At 59.4% G+C, this 22737-nt stretch overlaps 1 protein-coding gene across 2 annotated transcripts in view; it reads right to left on the reverse strand.

Moving 5' to 3' along the window:
* Positions 1-6300: 6300 nt before the first annotated feature.
* Positions 6301-22737, reverse strand: part of UNC5B (unc-5 netrin receptor B) — a 79616-nt gene continuing 63179 nt past the window's right edge. The window contains exons 3-17 of one of the 2 annotated variants that reach the window (XM_075534850.1): positions 21534-21677; positions 21033-21136; positions 19967-20147; positions 19261-19428; positions 18548-18712; positions 18383-18415; positions 16693-16887; positions 16017-16406; positions 14600-14687; positions 14047-14215; positions 13675-13908; positions 11590-11739; positions 10893-11057; positions 9776-9957; positions 6301-9342 (exon numbers count right to left, since the gene is read on the reverse strand). In XM_075534850.1, coding sequence (XP_075390965.1) covers positions 9177-9342; positions 9776-9957; positions 10893-11057; positions 11590-11739; positions 13675-13908; positions 14047-14215; positions 14600-14687; positions 16017-16406; positions 16693-16887; positions 18383-18415; positions 18548-18712; positions 19261-19428; positions 19967-20147; positions 21033-21136; positions 21534-21677 — 2534 coding nt within the window. In that variant the 3' untranslated portion in view covers positions 6301-9176. The remainder of the gene's footprint in view (positions 9343-9775; positions 9958-10892; positions 11058-11589; positions 11740-13674; positions 13909-14046; positions 14216-14599; positions 14688-16016; positions 16407-16692; positions 16888-18382; positions 18416-18547; positions 18713-19260; positions 19429-19966; positions 20148-21032; positions 21137-21533; positions 21678-22737) is intronic. The other variant, XM_075534851.1, reaches the window with a different exon arrangement.

Here is a 22737-nt window from a genome sequence, read left to right on the forward strand (position 1 = left end):
GTTCCCAGCACCATTGCCGCAGCCTCGTTTCCCCTGAGCCTCGGCCTCTGCCTCCCTTCTGAGCCGCAGCCTGTGCCCCGAGAGTCCTCGAAAGCCCACGATCCACTTTTCAATACACTATTCACATTCCTGATCTGTCATCCAAGGGGATTCACCAGAAGCATTTAATCCACACGTATTTCCCCGTCACTCCCACCCTTTCAAAATAGAAACAACTTGTAACTGGTTCAAAGGGGAGATGAAGTAAGATTGTATTTGAGCCTAGCAAGATCTACTGTACTCGCCTCTCCGATTCACTCTGTCTGATAACAAGGCCATTATCCCCTTCCCTGCCGATGGATTTGGGGCTTCCTCAGTGGCCCGCCCGGAGCCGCCCGCAGACCAGGTGCGCCCAGGTTGAGCTCCGCCGCCGTTCCCTCCTGCAGATTTGGATCGCATTATTTGCATCCGTGGATCACACAGGCTGGTGTGCTTCTTTTGAAATTCACCACTTTGTTGCTGCCACTGTCCACAAGCGCTGAGTGTGGAAACAGGAAGAAACCTCGGCCCGGGTACCAGGAGACAAAGAGGATGGGCAGGGGGACGCCGCACTGAGTTCTCCAAGGACGCCTTCTCTGAGCACGAAGTGGGATCTAGCCAGGCCTTTGGCACGTGATGTCCGGCGAAGGCTCCACACCTGGGAGCTGAGCGATGCTCTGTCTGCTCTCGTTCAGCCCTCCTCCACGCAGGGGGGGGGGGACAAGCAGGGACCCCACGGCTGGGAGGCGGCACTTACATCGTGTCCTCCTCCATCCTCTGAGCTGCTAGCCTGCAGCCCACCTCAGCAGCAGCTTCGTCGGCCAAGCTTCAGATGGACAGATCTAAGCCAGCCCCTTGCGGCTGCTAGGACCGACAGCACTGACTCCCTGCACCGGGCTCCAAGGACACACTCCGTCACCCCCCCTCCCCCCACAGACAATGGCCTTCCCATTGGGCCTGTCCTCTCCTCCCCAAGAAAGGAACTCGGAAGGTGATGCAGGCAGTGGCCCCACCGAGGACCGGTGTGAGCGATGACTCAGGGAACCAGCCGGTGTCCCAAGTCCACATGTCCTCCAGACAGCCTGCTGGAGCTCAGATGAAGCCAGCAGCCCCGTGGGCTTCCAGAGCTGCCTGGGCCAGGTCGTGTTTGCCCTGTGGCCTGTCCATCTCCCTACTGAGGGTTTCTGAGGGCGGTGTTGGCTGGCCCCGGGAGGCGACGGAGATGTGGCTGAGGAGAGGTGGGCAACAAGCAGGGACCCTTCCTCTGAGTCCACACTGCTGCCACTAGTATTTTGAAAGTTCTGATGGCCAGCTCCCTCTGCCCCTGGTTTTCTGTGCATGCAGGGGCTACAGTGGAAGCAGGGCCTTGGGGGGCTGGTACAGGTTCTCCAGGCCCCTTCTTAGTGGGCTGGGCTGGTGGGATGAGGGGCTGGGTCCCTGGACAGAAGGAGGCTGAGTCAGGTTAATGAATGAGCGACATAGGTGGGGACCAGGAGGGAGGGGATGGGTGGGGGCAAAAGTGGAGAGTGAGTGGCACTGGGGGGCGCTAAGGGCTCGGGCTACAGGGGAGGTTGGCCATCCAGGGTGGCCTTTGCACCTAGATGAGTCTCAGCCTGAGGGCCACCAGTCACCAGGGAGACAGTGTCCACAGGGGACCAGGGAGACGGTGTCCACAGGGGAGGGGGCACCAGCAAGCTCCACTTCAGGGTCAGTCCTGGAAAAATGTGTTTCACATTTCTCCATCAAGAGGCTGAGGCTGTGGGATCAAATCCACTGCATTTAAATATGCACGTGTATAAATATACATCTGTATATGCACAGAGCTTCCTGAAAGGGTGGATAAGACATGTACCGACTGCTGCTGCAGATTGGTTCTGGTGAGAGAAGAGGAAGGGAGGGGGCGGGGGGCTACTTTGTGCCTGCTCTTTTGTGCCTTTTGCAACTCTCCCACCACAGGTATGTATCGCAGCTTGACGTAAAATGGAAAAATGTTTTGAGACTTGTGTGAGTCCTTCCTTATGTCTGACCTCAAGCCGTCACCTGAAGTGACTGCTTTTCCCTTCTGCGGGTAAGCATGGGTGATGAACAGAAAGGCTGGCAGTTTGAAGTCACCCAGGGGCCTCTCAGGAGACAGGCCTGGCGACCTGAGCACCCGAGGGGACAGAGCTCCGCTCTGACAGAGTGGGGCCATGTGAATGAGGCTTAACCTGAGGGCAGTTGGTTCCCAGGGGCTCAAAACTTTCCAAGTCATGCCACGTCACCACACTGCCCTAGCAGCGCCAGACTGGGGTCCCAAAAGCGGAAGGCCAGCCAATTTTCTACCTTCTCCTGATTTCTGCCCCACCCCTGGGCCTGGGCCTGGGCCCTGCCTGGAACCCACCCCAACCCAACTCCATGGCCATCACGTTGAATCCACCCCCTACAGAGCCCTCTATCAGGTGTCCGAGGCTTGGCAAATCTTTATGGGAGCAGAACGGCCTTGTCCTTCTCCCTGGGAGGGATGGCTGGGCTTGAGCCTGTCCCTGAGGTTAGCAGACCAACCCCTAACTCAGTGCCACCAGGGCCCCTTTGCCAGAACCAGGACCCCAACCTCCAGGATCACAGCGCCAGAGGCCCTTTGCAGAGGGGTTCTGCCTGGCGTATGGCGCCGTGTGAGTTAGGGAACAGCAGCATTCCCAGGGCCAGCAGTGTGAAAGCCTCCGTGGGAGAAAGCCCAGGCTTTCTACTCCCGTAGTTACAGTCTGGGAAACCCACAGGGGCAGCTCTACCCTGTCCTACAGGGTCACAATGCATCAGAACCTACTTGATGGTAGGGATTTGTTTGGTTTTCCCTATTTGGGGAAATGAACACCAGCATTGTATAAGGAGGCCTGGTAGTACCGTCTGGTCCGTGTTGGACTAATAGCCACAAGGTTGTTGGTTCAAATCCACCAGCTTCTTCACAGCAGAAAGATGAGGCTGTCTACTCCTGTGAAGATTTACAGGCTGGGAACCTCATGTGGGGTCCCTGGCAGTGGGTTTATATTAGTTTATTAAAACAGGACCATTTGCTGCCATCTGCTGGAAACACACAGTAAATACTCATGCAACAACGTCCCGGGAGATGGCCCAACTTCCTCCTCCCTCTAGTCTGCTGCCCTTGTCCAGTGCCTAACCCACTCAACCGTGCAGGCTAAGTCTGGGTCCACAGCACATGATCTCAGGCGACTCACCTGCCCTTTCTACCTGCAGAACTCAGGCCGAGCCTGATACACCCTTCTGAACTCAGATCGGCCAGGATTCTGGGGGCTTTAACTCAGTTTACTCGCCCCTCATCACCTAGGCCATGCAGACGCCAATGACTGACCCCTAAGGGTCCACACCACCATGTGTCCTGTGATGCCAGAGGCTGGCTGTATCACTGGTATTTCAAATACCAGCAGCAGCATCCAGAGTGACTTCCCCAGGGGGAAGACACACACCAATTTGACTGCGTCTGTGGGAAGGGAGGATGGAGAAGCAGTGTCAGCAGCTAAACCAGGCCCTAGGCGGAAGCTGGAAGAGACCAACTGCTCACATGCAAATCCAGGCTGAAGCTGGAGCAAAGGAAAACCCGGCAGCCCAAAGACGACCTGGAGGCTATCCTACCTGCACGTCGAGAACATCTCAAGAACAGACTTGACACACTGCACCCTCGTGACAGAAGAGCGGATGAGCTGCGGGAGGACCTGGGACTTGCTCTTGATCAGAGAGCGGTGAAGGCACATGGATGAAACGATGAGGTCAAGGAGCCGAACAGAACGTTCCAAAGGGCAGCCGGAGAAAGGCAAAGGTAACACATGATGATGAAATGCGCACAGGCCTCGAGTTAGAAGACCACAAAGGAGGAGCGTGGAAAGAATGCCAGAAAAAATTCAAGTCTCAGCTTTCAAGAGTGAGAGATTCTATGGGCAGAATACTGAATGCTGCAGGAAGCATCTACAAGAGAGAAAGAACGCAGAGTCACCGCACCAGAAAAGAGCTAGTCAAGAAGGAGCGTGCGAGCAAGAACCACTGGTAGGGAGAAATCCAAGGCTCCAGGAATTGATGGGAGACTGAGTGAAAGTTTTCAGCAGGCTGACGAAGCACTGGAAGCACCTCTGCCAGGGAATTTGGAAGACAGCTACTTGGCCAACTGACTAGAAGAGATCCATATTTGTTCCGGTTCCAGAGGAACGTGGCCAACAGAAGGCTCAAATGATAGAACAACATCATTAATATCTCATGCTAGTTAAATTTCGTTGAAGATCATCCAAGAACAGTTGCAGCAGTCCATTGACACAATGGGAGCAGCCAGAGGTTCAGCCTAGATTCCGACGCGAATGTGGGACAAGGGATGGCATTGCTGACGTCAGATGGCTCTTGGCTGAAGCAGAGACGACCAGAGAGTTCACTTGTGTGCCATTGTGGCGAACTGTGGACAGCCTTGCGAAGAAGGGCAAGTCCACGGCACTTCACTGTGCCCAAGCGGAACCTCTACACAACAAAGGGGAACCCTCCTGCATAGTTTCACATCTGGACAGACCCAGAAAGGTGTGCCACAGGGCCGTATCCTCGCGCCACTCTTGTTCAGTCTGGATGCTGTGACCCATCAGAGAAGCTGGATTATATGAAAAAGAATGTGGCCGCAGGGTCGGAGGAAGGCTTGTTAACAGCCTGCTGATAACAATATACAGGTGACACAACTTGCTTGCTGAAATTAAGGAGGACTCGAAACATTTGCCGATGAAGCCCACAGATTGCAGCTTCTGGTATGGACTACAAGTCAACGGAAAGAAAACCCAAACTCAAAACTGGATCGCCGTGTAGCATCATGATACATGGAGAAAAGACTGAAGTTGTCAGGGCTTTGTCTTGCTTGGCTCTACAACCAATGCGCATGGAAGCACATTCAAAAGATCAGAGATGCATTGTATTGGGTAAATCTGCCACTCAGGGACTGCTAAGGTGTTACTCTGAGGTGCAAGGTGCACCTGACACAAGCCAGGGTATCTTTAATCACATTAACTTCACGCACGTGAAAGTTGGACACTGAATAAGGAAGACCAAAGAAGAGTGAATGCCTTTAAGTTCTGGTGCTGGGGAAGAATCTCAAAAGTACCACGGACTTCCAAAAGGACGAACAAATCTACCTCGGAAGAAGTACGGCCTGAATGTTCCTTAGCAGCAAGGCCGGTGAGACGTGGTCTCACGTAGTGTGTCAGAAGAGAGGGCATTGTGAGATAGGTTTATTGTGCCAACCTGGCCAATAAAAACATTTGGTTTGAAGGGCAAAGAGATAAATGGCTCTTCAAGGCCCTCCCCCATCCCTCTTGCTCTCTGGTGATCAGAGCGTGCTGGAGTTTGCCTGCTGCTGCTTTAGCTGGTTCTCTGCCTCAACCTGTGAGCTACACCACCTGTGGGCCAGGCCCACCCATGGATCGCGTTCCTAAACTTGAAGCTCTTTCAAGACCTATATTTCCAAGCTGCTGGTGTGCACACTGCTTGAGCTTGAGGCTGGTGGATCCTGTCGCCTTGCATTGATTGTGATCAATATCCCATCAGGGCCTGCGTCACTAAGCTCCCGAGCTACTGATGGTTGCTGACCTGCCCCGCTGTTTGCTGCCTGGGGGCAGACTGCCTGCCTCGCAGGAGGGAGAGCTCCACTGTCTGCTTCCTTGGCCTTGGACCTGGTAGTCCACGTGAGTTGAAGGACTTCCAGTATATTAACTGCTTCATGGGAGTGAGTTGAACTGAGCCCTCTGTACTGCTGTGCAAACTAATTAGCTGTCCTATTCCTTCTAGCTGTGTGTGTACATATATATACGTGTCGTGGTTTTCTTTCCCGGGAGAACCCTGCCTAACACAGGCATCATGCTGCTACAGCAGAGGGGCGGCAGAAAAGAAGGCCCTCAACAAGATGTCTTGACAGCGTGGCAGCAAGAATGGGCTCGATCAGTGGACAAGTGGGAGGCTAGCACAAAGCCAGGCAGTCTTTCCTTCCGTGGTACACAGGGCCGCTAGGAATCAGACAGTTGACGGCCCCTGACAGCAAGCACAGCAACAACATTCCCTAAAGAGCAGGGACCGAGATCCAGCCCCAGCCCCCCGTGCTGTGTGCTCCCAGGAGACTCCCTGCCCCTCTCTGGGCATTTCCCTGCTATGAAATGGGGCAGTTGAACTTGGAGCCCTGAAAACAGTGACTGTGGAGTAGTGAGAAAAGCCACAGGCCAGCCCCAATTGCTGACAGAAACACAGCCAAGAACACAGCAGAACACATGCCTGTTTGGTTTTTTAAAAATTTTTATTAGACTAGGAAATATAATTTAATAAAAATTAATTTTGTTACAATTGGAATGCTAAACAGTATTTACAGGTGGTAGTTTTTACAGAATAAACAGGTGGGATTGGACCATCCCTGGATCCTTGGACATAGAGCCATGTCCATGGCCCAGGCAGGGGTCCAGCCCTTCCCTTCAGGGGGGCTGCTCCCTGTACCCAACTCCCTCAAGGGCCTCCTAAAGCCACCTGGTGCCAGAAGGACCAGAGGCTCTAAGTTGTCCGGGAGATGGGAAGAGTCCCCCACCTCCTCAGAGCCTGGGGTACCACCGGAGGGAAGGCAGAGGGAGAGGCACATGGAAGCGACACTGACTGACCCTGTTGAGCTGGAGGGCAGGACATGGGCGGGCATGCCAGCCTCCAGGCACACAGCTCACGCAGGCGGGGACACACACATTCCTGAGGGGCACCCCGGTGCGCCCACAGACAAGCTCACGCACACACACCACACACACCACACACATGCAAACACTCTGCAGAGACAGGCCACGGCGTGTCTCATCAGCCATTCTCCAGGACCAGGTGTCCTGGACTGACCCTCAGGCCTGATGAAGAGGACAGGCTATTCCCAGCAGTGAGGCAGCTGGCGGGGGTGTGGCTATGCCTCCACGGCTGCCTGCAGGAACCAGAACACCCTTTCCAGGTGTTTCTTGTAGACCTGGGCAGTCTGCGCCCTCTGGGGAGGGGTCTATGCCCCAGGCGCTGGTTCACAATTTCTGGGAATCAGCCTAGAGCCAATGCCAGCCGGTGGCCGGACTGACCTCCCAGAGCCATCGTCTGGGTGTGGCTGGGGAGGACAGGGCTATGGAGGCTCAGGGACGATTTTGGAGGGAGCCTGTTGGAGCCAAGTTTCACAGTGCATCAGATAGCAGCCCTGCGGCCTCCTTAGTATCAAAACGGAAACTGAGGCTCAGCAGAGGCAGGGCACACATGTCTGAGAACACAGCGGTTGGACTCATGGCAAAACTGGACTTGCTCCTGGTCTGTGGACTCACAGACCACACACAGGCATCTCTTGCACAGCCCAAAGCCCCGCTCACCAAGGCCCACAGCGTTCAGGGAGCCCAGACAGTGAAGTCGCATGGGCTGTGTCCAGGGCCGTGCCCTGCAGGCACCGGGGCAGAGCACCTTACTACTGGGAGCCCGGTGCAGGCGTGGCCCCTCCAGCAGCCCGAGACAGACTCTCTCCCCTTGAAGCTGCTGCCAGGCTGTCCCTGGCTAGCCCCACTCCTGGCGTTCGGTGGCAGTGAGGCACCTCACAAACCCGAGGCTTCAGACAGGGAAGCCACACTGACGCTCTCCTCTCGGAAGCAGACTTCCAAGGGCAGGTTGCTCCTGAAAGCTGCTCGGGACGGCTGCAACAGGCCGGGGCTGGGGGGGGGAGGGTGTCAGGGCCCAGAGCAGCTGGGGAGCTCACCTGGCCCTGAGCCGTAGAGAGCCCTTTGATGCGTCCTCTGTAGCAGCTGCAGATCATGGTGCAGTCTTGGCCCCTGCAAAGGGACAGGGGCGCACCCACCCATCCTTTGGACCCTGCTGGCTTCTTGGAGCATTTTGGAACAGGCCTGGCACCCTGAACACCCAGCCCTGCTCAGGAAGTGACTTGGGGATCTCCCAGACTGCTGAGGGTTGGGGGAGGATTAAAGGGAGGGGCCGGAGGAGATCAAAGCTGGGAAAGCGCTCCCCTCCCATCCTCTTCCAGGGCTCCTGCCCCGAGTGAGGGCAGGGTAACTTCTTTTCCGTCCTCAGAGCCAGCCTGGTCCAGGAGCACAGGCCCCTCCACCCCTCCCTGCTCTTCTGCAGAAGGGAACTCAGGTCTGAGGGGGACTCTCTGGACTCCTGCTCCCAGCCCAGGGGCCCTGGCTCTCTGTGGACACTGTAGGGCAGAGGGATCCAGGAGGATCCCCTTACTTCTGGGGCACACCCCCTTCCCAGTTATCATCAGGCATCTCTCTAGCTGCCCAGGCCTGCCTGCCCCCAGCTTCTGAATCTGTGGGCCTGAGGGTGCCTGCTGGGGTCTTCACCGTCACAGATGCCCCCTTTCAAGGACAGCATGGTCTTACAGCTCAACCCAGGCTGGGGAAACGGAGGCATAATCAATCTCATCAGTAGAAACGTGTTCCCCATTCAGTGCCATGCACACGCCTGCTCACGCGCACACACACGCGTACACGTACACTCTTGGCCAGAACCATGCGCATGCCCACTCGTGTCCACTCAAGAAAAGAGGTTTCTAATTGTTTGTGTATTTCTTTTTCTTAAAAAGGGCTTATCCAAGTATCTGGATAATAAATCATCTGCGTTTCCTAGGAAACGGGCCTTCCTTTCCCGTGTGGCTTGGTGGCTTTCTTCTTCATGAGCTTCCCGAGCACGCCCGAAGCGCCCCTTCTCCGCTCCTTCGGCTTGGACAGGAGAAAGCCGTCTGAATGGACAGCACTCAGCTCGTCAGAGAGGAAAGTGGCGTGAGAGGGGAGGGGACGAGGCAGGACCTGGCATGTGCAGGAACACAGAAGGTGGCCAGAGCCCTGCCTGACAGATGCCCCCATCCATTCCTCATCCCTGCGTGGCAGGCTGGGGAGAGAGAGAGAGAGAGAGAGAGAGAGAGAGAGAGAGAGAGAGAGAGAGAGAGAGAGAGAGAGAGAGAGAGAGAGGTGGACAAACACCTTGGTCCTTGGACAGGAGAGCACATGGATTTAGTAAGGCTGGTCGTGGTCAGGGGTGGAGGAGAGCAGCCGCTGGCTGGGTGGCAGCCCCACGGAGGCTTCCCGCCAGCCTCCCTTCGCCCGCCTCCTGTGGTCCTGCCAGCTGAGCGAGTCCCAGATGGCTCAGCAGTCCCCATCCGTTGTCATGGCCACCAGCATCTCACTCTTGCCCATCTCCTCCAAGGCACTTGCCAGGCTGTTGAGGTCCCCGTCGTCCTGCTGCAGTGCTTCCCAGAGGTCTAGGATCACGCCCGTGGGGCTCACTTTGGTGGCAAAGTAGTTCAGGTACCTGGCAGAGAGAGAGCAAGACACTGGGCCCCTGGGGACTGGAAGATGGGGAGATGCTGGCAGCCGTCCTCCCCAATTCTGGCTCAGGGCAGGCCCGCAGGGCAGTGGGGGACTTCCCTGTGGCATTCTGGGGCTGTGGCTCTTCATGAGGGGTGGGCACTGATAGGCAGCCTCATCTTTGGGTGAGGAGAAGACAGTGTACAATCAGAGGGAGGGCAAAGGAAGCAGCCGAGTGAAGTCAGGAGGTAGAGAGGTGGAGGCAGCAGGATTCTCTCTGCAGTCCTGCACTGGCAGAAGTTTATACGTAGAGCCACCAAGACGCCCACCCTGAGCTGAACGGGTGTCGGAGGGAGAGGCCCTGTTGCCTCTGCGAGCCTGTGGGACAGTGGGCGCTGTGTGCGCGCTCGCTTGGGAGGGGCGGGCGCGAGTCTCACCGGTCCACGGAAAGTTTCTGGGCCAGCAGCCGCCAGTCGTTGCCCCGGGCGCTGGGGGCGTCCAGGCTACTGCAGATCTTCTGGCGGATGGAGAGCGGGATCTTGAAGGCATAGGGTCCCAGCTGGGTGGTGGCGACAGTTGTGGGGGCCGAGCAGAGGGCATCCAGAGAGCCGGCAGCCGTCTGGAAGGAAGGGTGGGGTGGGCATGAGAGGGGAGAGGGACGCTGGGCATCTTTCCCTCCGTCCGTCCTACCCTGGAACCGGAGCTATGGAGACCCAGAGTCCCACTCCCCTCCTCCAGCCAAGCATCAGCTGCCAGTCAATGCCTTCTGCTTAGCAGGGTAGGCTCAGGGCCAGGGCTGCAGCGGACTCCCAGCGTGGGGTTGGGGGAGAGGGATGGGGAGGGGCGTGCACCAAGGATACTGCCCCCATGATGAAGCCGTGAGGATCTCAGCTACAGGCACCGTTGGACGCATGAGGCAAACGGTGTCCTGAGCCCTGGCCCAAGTTGGAGGCGGCTGGGTGTCGGGGGCATCCGGGGCTGCACTGCGAGGAGGGTCTGTCCAGCTTCCCCTGCGTCTAGGGCGGCCACCATCCACAGGCTCAGACCTCACACCTCCCTGGGTTCCCACGGTCGTGCCACCCCCTCGCTGGGTGACTGGCCAGCTGGTAATCTCCTCAAGAAGGACTTCCTCGTGGACCAGGGGGGCGGGGCATTATTGCTGTCTCCCTGGGGAACTCTGCGGACATAATGAGATGATACACACGGCCCAGCAAAGACTAGGTGTGCAACTGGTGCTCCAGGAAAGGGTGGACCAGGAAACCCATGACTGTGGAGTCAGTGGGTCAGAGTAGAACTGGGCGCCCAGGGTATCCGTGGGCTGCTTCGGGGAAGCAGGTCACCAGGTCTTTCTTCTGAGGCACCCACGAGTGGACTTGACCCTCCTTCAGCTTAGCGACCGAGTTGAGTGGCCATCTGCAGCCCTCGAGGAGGACCAGCGCATGGAAGCGGTTGGCAAACACCGGCAGGGCCCAGCCCAGCCTTGGCAGAAGGGAGGGGGTTGACTTTAGAAAGGTGGCATGTCCACCGGGAGCAGAGCTGGGTCCAGGCGCTCACCTCAGCCAGCGTGGTGTGAAGCTGGAATATCTGGCCCTCGCCTTCCACCTGGCGCACGCAGATCTTGCAGGTGAGCTCCGTGGAGGCCAGGCTGAGCCGCTCCAGTGAGAAGGTACAGTGCAGGGCCTTCTGGCTGCCACTCCATATGTGACAGAAGGGGATCTCCTGGGGGGAGGACAGGCCAGTGGCACGGAGGAGAGGCTGCCTCTTCACACTCACCCACGCACCCACCCACCCAGCATGCCTTGTCCCACAGGGCCACCCTCACGGAGGCTGGGGCACTCCACGGGCACTGCAGAACTCTCCACGTGGACGAACAGGGCCACCTGCCCAGACCCTTGGGTCAGAAGGGAGCCCAGAGAGAGGGCATGTGTGAGAGGACTGAGCATGAGCTTCGTGGACTTAGTGGGGTCACACAGGCGGGCGGTCACTGAGGACAGACCCGCCTGTGCTCAGACCGGGTAGCCTGCCCAGGTGCAGCACTCACCGACAGATGGCGAGGCTTCCTGTGGGTGGTGCCCATGAGTTGTGGGCACGGTGACGGGGAGGAGCGTGGGCATGGCCTCTTGTGGCACCGCTTTGGGGAGCGTGCCCGAGGATGGCTGGGAGTAAGCCCAAGAGGCAACAAGACCCCGGGGAGTGGCACAGCTGCGGGGCGCAGGGCGGGGTAGCTGACTACGCAGAGGGCCGCACTCACCTGGTACTTGGCCAGCAGCCTGCTCCTCCAGTGCGCATGGGGGACGTCGTGGAGGGAGAGGCGCAGGTTGTGGTAACTGTCCTTGAACAGCAAGGGCTTGGGCTCCTCCACCAGGTAGCCCCCCAGCGTCCGCTCCAGCTCTAGCACCTCCTGGGGGGCAAGGGGTCAGAAGGGACAGACTGTCACACTTGGCCAGTGGGCAGTTTTCTGCCACAAGCGTTGGTGGGGGTGGGGGTCGGGGTGGAGGGAGTCATGGCTGCAAGATGCTGGCAGAGGGAGTCAGACCATGAGCGTGAGGGGAGTGGGTTCAGGTGGGTTCTTGGTAGGTGCTCAGAAGGCTAAGAGTGTGGACAGGAAAATAAATGTCTAGAGAAAATGGGTAAAGGGCAGATCGACAGATGGATGGATAAGTGGGTTTACAGATGGCTGGATGGGAAGGTATGGGAGAAAGATAAGGTTTTCTAATCTTTTAAAGAGTTAGGGTTTCAGAGACCCACAGGGGCTGTGCTACCCTGTCCGATAGGGTTCCCATGAGTTGGGATTGACTTGCTGGCAGTGAGTTCTGTTTTGTTCCTTTTTTGTGGGGGAGGGGGCCGGTGACGAGCTGAATAGATGCATGAAGGATGAAGAGGTAAGTAGGAAGTGGATGATACATGAATGGATGGGTGTACAAACACATGGGGAATGAAAGAATGCGGAAATAAATACATGAGGAATTGTAACTAGACAGACAGATGAGTCTATCCATAGCATACCTAGATAGAAAGTTGGATGCAGGGATGGAAGGATGGATGGAGGGAGAGATGGCTGGATGGAAGAAGGGATGGATGGTTGGTTGGATGGATGGATAGATAGATAGATGGATAGGTAAATAGCTAGAGGTGGCCTGAGTAACCAAAGAGGCCTTCAAACCGATACTGTGGCAGTTTTCCTCGGTCCCTCATTGATGTCCACACCACTCTCTAGGCAAATCTGGCCACTGGCCAGTTCCTCGCTCCCATGAGATCCAGCCTGCAAGAGCATTTCCCAGGGGCCTCCAACCCACTGTGGCCTCTTGGAATTCCAGGTCAGCTAGTCCTGGCAGGAGACACTCACTGTCCCATGGGCCTTTCCACTCATGTTGCATGAGTCCGCAATGTGGAGTGCGAGACAAGTCACTGGGATGGGAGAGCAGGGCTGGAAGGGACTGCAAGGGCTGCTGGGAGGAGGCACAGGGATTCAGGAGGAGGACTGTGAGGTATGCAGGTGAGAGGAGTAGATGGGAGGGCAGAGAAGAAAGTGGGGGTTAAGCAGGGCCAAGTATTCAAGTTAGGGCGAGACTGAGGTCCTGGGACCCAGGCAGAGAGGGCCAAGGACAGAGTAGAGGGGAGTTTGAGGCTGCATGGGGGAGTAGGGGGTAACACTGGCTCCACACCTGCATTGTCAGCCCCAGGTGAGCAAATAGCTTCCTGCCCTTCTCTCCCTGCCACAGTGCCCTCTCACCTGGTGACACACTGCCCCCCCACAGCACAGGCAGGAGCCTAGCTGGCAGGTGGGCCCTCTTCTTTCCCTGCCCCTCCCATCATCTCTGGCTCTGTCCCTTCTACTTCCCAGGGTCCAGTCTTCTGTCCTTGACACTGTCCCGCCTGCTGCCTGGGGCCGAGCCTGTACCTGGCCTTGCCACCTGGTCTCTCCACGGGGCTGCCGCAGGGCCTTCTGAACAGCTCTCCCAGTTCTGGCCCTGTCCCCCAGGGGAGGCTCCCATGCTTGCCCAGGAGGCCTGGGGAAGCCAAGCTCCGTGGGGTTCAAGACCCTCAGGCCCACTCCCAAGCTTACTCCACACGCTGCCGCACACCAGCTCCAGGGTCCCCTCACCCTTCTCTGCTCTCAGGTCAGCTCAGCTCAGACTATCACATCACCCCCAAGTGGAGGCCTCCAGCCCTCTGTGCAGAAGAGCTTGCTCACAGCTCGGGCAATTCATCTCGGCTCTCCAGGCACCGGGGCCACATCAATGGGACAGGGCCGCATTTAGGAACCTGGCTGACGTGGACGTGGATGTGTGGATGGCAGCATCCGGGAGGTGTGAACACCTGGGGCCTGGCCTACCTTCAGTGCCACAGGCGTGTCCTCCAGGCAGTAGACTCTGAGGCTGTACTCCAGGGCCGTGCAGAGGGCAGGGGCGAAGATGGCCAGCTGGAGCCGCTTGACAGCCGAGCGGGAGTAGGACTCGCCGGTGAGCACGTAGGTGCCCAGCTGGTCCAGCAGGATGTGGCAGGACGTGGCCTCCAGCTGGCAGTAGCAGGGGGTGTTCAGGGTCTCCTCGTCCAGAGTCACCACCTCCTGGGGGGCGCGGCAGAGGTCTCAGTCAAGGCCCGAGAGAAGTCATGCCCACTCCCCATCCCTCTGGGGGCCTGGTGGTTCTGACAGTTGGGTCCAGCGCCCCCGGGAGAGGTGCCGGCTCCCCAGTTTGGCCCTCACCTCCCAGTGACCCTGGTGGGCCTGGGTCTTGAGCTGGAAGATCCAGTCGCCGGCACTGACTTCGGCACAGTGGGGCACGGTGAGGATGACGGGGCGGCACAGCAGGAGGCCGGTGGGCCCGCAGGTCACTGAGGGGCTCAATACTGTCTGGGTCCCTTCTGAGAGCGGGCTGCGGGAGTGACGGGCAGTCAGTGAGGGGGGCTGGAGGGGCCAGTTGGGCTCAGCAGAGTTGATGGGCTACTGCTGGGGGGCCAGCTCTGTCCTGGAGTGCCGTGTGAGGCCCCCGACGCCTCAGCGGGGCATCTGTTTTTCGATGGGTCTGTGGTCTCTCTCTAGTAAAGCCGTTTGTCATCTCAGTCTGTGCCTTTGAGAACCACCTCTGCTTTACGTCAGGCTTAGAAGAGGCGAGTGTATACAGGACCCGATGGACAGGCCTGGTGGGGAGGCGGGGGCCAGAGGGGATATGTCCAGGGAGGGGCCAAGAAGGCTGAGGCCAGGAAGGGGAGAAAGAAGAGGGGGGCAGGGCGGGGCGAGGTGGGAGCTGGCTACTCACAGGGTGCTTTCTGCCTTGTGGATCAGGAGATACATCTCATAGAACTTGCCCTGAGGGATGGCTCCGCTGGGCACCAGCAGGCTGACCCCTATGGGGAAGAGGGAGGTCATCAGGGCAGGTGGGTTATGGGAGCTTGCCTGGCCCAGCTTGGGCAGGGTGAGAAAGATATGTCCTGACCTCTTGGGCTCACCAGCAGGGGTAGCTGGGAGAGGGCCTGGGTGCAGGTATTCCCAACTGTCAGGAGCCTCTGCCACCCCTACGGGGCATCCCCTTGCCAGTGGCCACTGGGCCACCACAGCCCTGGGCAGAGTGGGATGAGCTGCTGCCCGGGTCCTGCCACCCCAGGGTCAGCTGTGGATGGGTGGCTTTCTCTGATGGCTTTTCAGAAGCCAGGCCTTTCTTCCTAGACTGCCTGTCGGGAAGTCCCTCATCCAAGCATGAGGGGCACTTGCTACAAACTCAGAGAGGGTCTCCCTTATGGAAGGCAAGAACCCCCCACTAGCCACCACTGCCTTTTCTGGGGGGTAGAGCTGGGCACAGCCCTGGAGCCTGCTGGTCCCAGCGCAGGATGCTGGGAAGCTGCCTGTCAGTCCCGTGGAGCTGGGCAACTGGAGATGGGCGCTGACCTTAGCTGGCACCCCCCTCTCTGGCTGCTGGAGCCAGGGCAGTGCTCTGCAGTTTGCTGGCTTAGCTAAATCCCCACGCAATAGACGCAGAAGCCCAGGCTTAGAGAGTGGCAGGCCCGTGGCCTCCCTGTCCTAGAGGCAGGCTGAACGCCAGTCTCCTAAGTAGACCTTTCTATTTTATACTTGCTTCTCCCCACAGCCTGGTGGCATAGTGGGCTACACATGCACCTCCTAACCACAAGGTTAGTAGTTCAAAACCACCATCCAGTCCTCAGGACAAAGAATTACTGGAGTCAGAACTGACTGGAGGGCATTGAGTGTGGTTTTCTGATCTCCCCACACCCAGGCTTCTTTACGCTTTGGTGGTACTGTGGGTCAAGCTCTGGACTGGTAACTGCAAGGTCAGCAGTTCAAACCCCAAGCAGCTCCCTGGGAGAAAGACGAGCCTGTGCAGTGGTTACACACTGGGCTGGAACCCGCATCGTCGGCATTCTGAAACCACCAGAAGCTCTGGGGGAGAAAGCCTGGGCCTGGGCTTTCTACTCCTGTCGACAGGGGCAGTCTCGGAAACCCACAGGGGATCATGGTGACACAGCAGCAGGAGCCCGATGGCAGTGAGTGGCTTGTGCTTACAGAGAGTCACGCCTCAGCAAGTCCACGGAGCAGCTCGACTATGGCCTACAGGCTGCTCTGAGACTGGACAGGCATGAGGGCAGTGGGTTCGGCTTGGCTGGGGGTGGGGGCTGGCGGAGGACCAGGGGTACGGACGGAAGCCAGGGCCAGGAGCCCACCTGTGCCAGGGATGCTGAGCCTCCCGCCCAGGCAGCCGAAGGTGCCGCTAACACTGCTGGCTGGGTCCCGGGGCAGGCCCAGGAGCTGCTGGGAGCCCAGGCTGGCGCTGCGCACATGGAGGAGGTGGGAGTCTCGGGCCAGGTCTCCAGGGTAAGGACCGGGGGGCAGGACCCCCAACAGGTCGGCCGGGTCTGGCAGGCCTTGCCCAGAGCCAGTGGTGCCAGAGCTGTAGACCTTGATCTTGAGGCTGGGCAGGGGGTCCAGCAGGGGCGAGTTGGTCATGGGGATCTTGTCGGCTGAGTCCTGCAGGGCGTAGACAGGCCCGCGGTAGAGGCCGGCGCTGGCGGTCAGGTCGGGGGGCACAGATGGATGGAGGAGCTGTGGGTTGTCTGTGGGGAGGGGTCTCTAGTCAGACCCAGCTGTGCCTGCCCCTACCCCCACCCCACCCCACCCCACCCCACCCCAGACTTCACCCTCTGCAGCCACCCTCCAGAGCCTCCACCTGCAGGAAGCTATGGGGGATTCCCCCAGCCGGGCTACAGCCTCCCTTGACTGCATTTCTCCAATCTGCATATGTGGTGATCTCTGGTGGGTGATGGGATGAAGCCCGGCTGCAGGCTAGCCCCTCCTCTCCCAGCACCCCCACTGCCACCCCCAGGTGCCCACGGAGCTTACTGGGCCTCACAGTCTTGAAGTTGACCGGGTGGAAGCCACCAGTGAGGGCAGCAGAGGAGTCCGTGATGTCGGTGTCGAAGTCACGGCAGCTCCGGCGGTACACGACCACCCCCACCACCAGGACGACCACCACGACCACGAGGATGGACACCACGAGGCCCGCGTACAGCGCCACGTCCCCGGAGGGCTCCAGGACTGCAGGGACAGGAGGGACAGGGGAGAGGCAGACCTCTCAGGGAGCTGGTGTGTGCTGGGGGTGGGGAGGCACCCGGTCCTGCCACCCTAGCATAGACAGGAAGGTGCTGAGCATGCAAAGCGCTGGGCGGGCTTTGGCCGAGCTTGGATCACTCTGACCTTCAGGCTCTTGAGCCGGGAACCTATGGAACCTCATTCCCAGCCTGCAGCAATTTCCACAAGCCCCCCTCCCCATTCCCAGAAATCTGCCATCTTCCATTCCATGCTCTGAGGACGGTAGCGGGTAGGATGGTAGCATGGGTGGGATAAGTGGAATGAGGTGCATGACAATGGGGACAGAAAGGGGGGAGGGGTGGGCGAGGATGGGGCTCCCAGGACTCAGGCAGGCTGCTGGGGGAGGGGGGTGGCAGGGTCAGAGGTGCCACCCTGAGATGATGGAAAGAGATTCTAGCCGGCACCACAGGCACCAGGCAAGCAGCTGCTCGGATGGAAGAACTGATGCCCTCCCTAAGTCTACTTGGCTTGAAATCATTAAACAGCCACATGGGGCGGGCGGCTTCTACTTGGGATGGCTCGGTTAGCCAGCAGGATCGTCCTCCAGCTTCTTTTGGGGGCTCCAGGAGGTACCTGTTCATGCTCGCCTCCCTATGGACACGCTCCTTCCCTGCCTGGGTCCCTCCAGGCTCCCTCCCTCGCCCATAGTGGGGCCTGGTTTATGCCCCAGCCTGGACCCCTTGGGCTGCCCCCTAGGGCAGCGACCAGAGAAGGCTCTTCAGGGCTGGGCGCTCTGCTCCACTATCCAGGTCATCTCCCCTCCACCTCAGAGGCCACTTGCCTGATGATGTACATCCTGAGTTAGCCACCCGCCTGGACACCCACCCCACCCCCAGGGAGGAGGATAGAGGGTTCGCTGCTGCTTTAACGATCACACAATTATGCGGACGTTGTGGTTTAATTACTGCAGGCCAGTCTGCTGACGTGGCTCCACCGCTCTGCTGGAGTTATCCAGGCAGCACAGCCCTTGGGAGCCTGACAGATAAGCCGCTGGTGGGACATGGGGCAATGGAGGCGCTGACCACCAGCCTCAGCTGCTGAGGCCCAGGGCGGTGGTCAGGGGTGGCTGGTCTCCTCTGTCCCAGACAGGAATGTCAAGGGGCTAGAGGAAAGAGCACCAGCTGTGGCCACCAAATATTGGGTTCCATTCTGTCTCTGCTACTGGCTAGGTACGTAAATCCTCTTGGCCTCTCTGAAACTCAGTTTCCCCTCCAGTAAGAGGGGTCAAGATGATGCCCAAGGGTGCCCCAGCCAGGGGTCTGTCTGAACAGGACATAAGGAGGGGGTATGTATGAGCTGCCCCGGATTCCAGGGGCTCCACAGGGGTTGGTTATCACAGGGGTGCCCTGGGCATTCCCTGCCCTGTGCCCCACAGCCTGGAGAAGCCCACCAAGGAGGAGCAGGGGTCCCCAAGAAAGAACGGCCACGAAATGAGACTTACGGTGGCTTTTGGGGTCGTTTAGCGTTTTCTTCTCTGTCGGGGAAACAAAGGGGAAGACAGTGACACAGGTGATGGGACAGAGCAGGTGACAGGGACACAGTGCAATGGGGTGATGTCTGTGATGTCCCTCCTCAGAAGCCCACCCGGTCCCTTCCCGGGACTCACTCTGCACGCACAGCCCGTCGGTGCAGTTCCTGGAGTCCAGCAGCGTCCCGCTGCAGTCACGGCCTCCGTTCTGGGGAGGGGGTGCCGTGCACTCGCGGCTGCGCCAGTGGGCACACTCGGTGCTGCAGGCTGACCACTTGCTCCACTGGGTCCACGCCCCATCCACTGCAGGAGCCACGGCCCGGGGCAGAGGGACACGCGAACACGTTGACATAGATGGTCACACGCCCAGAAAGTCCAGTGCACGCACAGCCAGGGTGGAAAAGACCCCGCCAGTCATGTCACCACCGCCGCCGTGCCAGCACGCGGGGCCACAGCCAGATGGCGCAGGGCAGAGGAGCAGATGGGACACACAAAGGGAGGTGGGATGAAGAGAGGGAGAGAGAAGAGCAATTCAGGTCCCGGCCCACAGCCAAGGTGCCTGCCCGGTCCTGGGCTGGACGACGGGCTCCCCAGGCCCTGGGCAGCTGCAGAGCAGCCAAGCACAGGCTCAGAGGTGGGACAGGAGGAGAGTCTGCCTCTCTGAGCCACTGCCTGTTTCATCACTTGGCCAGGGCTGGCCTTGGATTGGGGCCCAGAGTAAAGGGTCAGAGGTCACAGCAATCAGTCTGGTCTGGGCAGTCACTTGGGGCCCTGGTTGATAATGAAAGAATGGCCAACCTGTCTGACCAACCCCAGAGACCTGGGCAGTGCCACCTGGCTGACAGTCTTACCTGGGCACACGGTGGTGCAGGCAGTCTTCTGGAAGGCCTGGCCCTCACAGAAGGCGCCTCCATTGAGTGGGGCAGGGTTCGTGCAGGTCCGCGTGCGCTTCTGCCAGCCTCGGCCGCAGCGGTTGGAGCAGGGTGACCACTCTGCCCAGCTGGACCAGCCGCCATTCACTGCAGAGGCGGCGGGCAGCAGTCACTGGCTGGCCAAGCCTGGGACCCTCCTTGCCCACCTCCAGCTCCACCCTCTCCTCTGATGAGCCCTTACTCCGGCCTGGCACTCATTGGTCTTGCGGGGTGGGGGGGGGCAGGTGGCAGGCTGCATGTGACTTACAGGGGCCAGGCAGGGGCAGCAACACTCATCTCTCTGCCCAGAGGACCCCAAGGGGCAGCAGCAAAGAGCCTACAGGCCAGGGAAACTTGCGAGGATAACAGGGGCATGGGGGTCCTACCTGGGCCTGTCCCCATGCCCGGACTGCGGCACGGGGGTCCTGTCCCTGCGCCTGACTTCAGGAAGAGGAGATTTCCCCTTCATAGGTAGGCAAGGTGCCGAGAGAAGGGACAGGGCTGTGGGCTAGGGCCCCAGAGGACCTGGCTTGACTAGTGTGTGATCTTGGGCAATCACCTTCCCTCCCTGGGCCTCAGCTTGGCCAGCTGTTCAGCAAGTGCCGTGCCTTCTAGGGCAGGGTTAGGTGTGCCCTGCGGCCCTTACCGTAGACGTTGACCGTGGCGGTGGTGCTGCGGCGCTTGGCCACCATGTTCTTGGCCACGCAGGTGTAGTTGGCCGTGTCTGAGAGGCGGGCCTGGCGGATGATGAGGTTGTGGTCGATGGTGAGCAGGAAGTTGGAGTCCTGGATGGGGTCGATGACGTCTTCATTCTTGAGCCACTCCACCTGCAGGAGTGGGGGTGGGGGCACTGTGAGGGCCTGCCCCTGCTCCCTAGGACTCCGGGGGAGAGGCCCACTAAAGAGGGTAGGGGTGGTGTGACCAAAAGGAGCAGCGACTACAGCCACCGACAGTCACACAGCAAGGCAGGACCTGTGCAGAGCAGCGCATAGTGGCCGCAGGCAGCACCACGAGCTGGCCGGAAGGAACTTAGCCGCTCAATGCCTCATTCTTGTCCCCATGAAAGGTGCATCTGTGCAGGAGTGGTATGCAGAGCAAGCGGCCCAGGCTCGGGTCAGGCCTCCAGAAGCATCAGTCTTTCTCGTGAACCTTTCAGGCTGACTCCGGCAGGCCAGGCAACAGCCTGACCAGGAAGGGCACGACCCCTGGATTCCAACCACACACCTGCCACTTACTGGCTGTGCTGAGAGGCCGTGCTACCCGGCCCAGCGCTCTTGTCCTAGCTGCCGGGCGGGCTGCGGTGGGCCCATGTGAGGACAGAGGCTGTGAATGTACAGGCTGCCTGTGGAGTGACTTCCCAGAGAGGGTGGCTGTTAGCACTACATCCCTGGGTCCTGTCGGACAGAGCTGCTCCCACGCCGGGCCCTGGGTTCTACCCTGGACCCTACTCTGTGGGGTGCCTCTGCATGTTTCGATTCCTGGACACCCCCCCCTCCATGCAGGGCAGCCCCAGGCCGAGGACATGCACATGATGAGGCTCCCACAGAGCGGAGGCCTATGCCCCTGGCATGCACTGGGCTCTGCCAGCTCCGTGTGCCCTGTCCCTCCTTGCTCTCCCTGGCTGGAGAAAGAAGAGGTTGTGGCTGAAGCAGACAGCAGGTCCACCTGGTTGCCTCCCGCCTGGCAGGGGTCTCCACGTCCATTCCACTCACCTCAGCCACAGGCACCCCCTCCGGCGGGCGGCACTGCAAGAGCACCTCGTGGTCCAGGAGCACCTCTGTGCCCAGAGGTTCCTGGTCAAAGTTCTTGCGCAGGTCTGGGAGAAAAGAGAGAGGGGGTGTGTGTGAGGCAAAGTGACATGCTCCTCACTGGCCACTAGGTGGCAGCACACACCAAGGGAACAGATCAAGGGTACCCAACCGGCCCCCTTTTCTTTTATCTTGGAATTTCTCTCCTCTAGAGATGTCACCAGGTGGAGTTGGGGGTAACAGGGCTCCCTCTCTGACAGAGTGGCCCAGGACGGGTGAGTAAGTGAGCAGGTTGCTTAAGCCCAAGTAGGTGAGTGGGTAGGCTCGGGAATCCTGGGGTCGGAGATCTCTGGTGATCTTTAGCGGGGGATGCTCCAGGAGGCTGGCTCCCATAGATGTGAAAGCCATTCTCCAGGACCCCAGGGGAGAGGGGGCCCTGGTGGGCTAGGGGGCTGGGGAACGTACAGGCAATGCGGACGTAGGCCCGGCGGCTCTTGGTGGTGCCCGCGGAGCTCCAGGCCACACACTGGCACCAGTAATCCTCCAGCCCGAACAGCTCCTCTACCTGCTGCCGGGACACCTCGATCTGCACCTCTCGCAGCCGCAGGCCTGGGGCGGGAGAGAAACAGCCCGGTCAGGGAAGCCGGGCCCGGGCTGCACAGCTCACTCCAGTCCCCGAGATCCTGGGTCCCTGCTGAGCCCTCTCCCAGCTCATCTCCACTGCCGCTGCCACCACCACCACCAGCAGGGCCGCCTCTGCTCATTCAGGCAGGGCAATGGCTTCCTGTGCCAAGCGCCTGGCCCCTCCAGCCCTTGAGCCAGTGTGCTTCTGAAAATGCACCTCTGGTGGGGCACACCCCCCACCCTGTGCCCCACCCCAATGCCTCCCGGACTACAGCCTCCTGAGATTCAGCTCCTGAGCAGCTGGGATCTTGCACCCCTTTCGTGGGTCCGGGGGCCGCCCTTGCCACCTCCCGTCATCATGGTCACATGTCAGGTCTCTCTAGTCTCACGCGGCCCCTCACTCTCCAGCCCCCTCTCTGCCCAGCGCACTCTGGTCGCCCTTCGGCTCTCAGCGGGGCTCCACTTGATGTGGGTACCTACCCTGACCCTGCCTCCACTCAGGGCTGCCCCTCTGTCCCTGACACTTCTGACACGTCACTGTCACTCCCTCCTGACCCTGCTGGGGATCCTTCTCCATGAGGTAGGACTCTGTCCTGCTCATTGCCTGGTACAGGGGTGAGGCCAGTCTCCCCCAACCTCTGGAGGGGGTGTCCCCTGAATAAATGGGCCCCCAGATGACCCCTAACCATCTGTCTCCACAAAGTGCTCTCCCTCCACATAGGAGTGACCCCCCCACCCTGGATTCAGGCACCCGTCCTCTGGAAACTCCTCTCCAGAGCTTGTGGGAGGAGGGTTAGGCCTCCTCCTCCAGGAAGCCTTCCCTGACTGCCAGCTAGCCTGTCTCAGCACCTGTAAGGTTGCCGTTCCTGAAAACCATGGCTTGTCCCCACTGCGGTGAGGGCCCTGGAGGGCAGAACTGTGGACCACACATCACACCGTGCTGCAGCATGGTGGTGACCAGATGTGCTGAGCTGCTGGACCAGTCTGAACCCAGCCTCTCCCTCCTCCCCGGTCCCTCTAGGTCTCAGCCCCTCCTCATGCTAAA

Source organism: Tenrec ecaudatus, chromosome 16 (genome assembly GCF_050624435.1).
Source record: "Tenrec ecaudatus isolate mTenEca1 chromosome 16, mTenEca1.hap1, whole genome shotgun sequence".
Classification (NCBI taxonomy): Eukaryota; Metazoa; Chordata; class Mammalia; order Afrosoricida; family Tenrecidae; genus Tenrec; species Tenrec ecaudatus.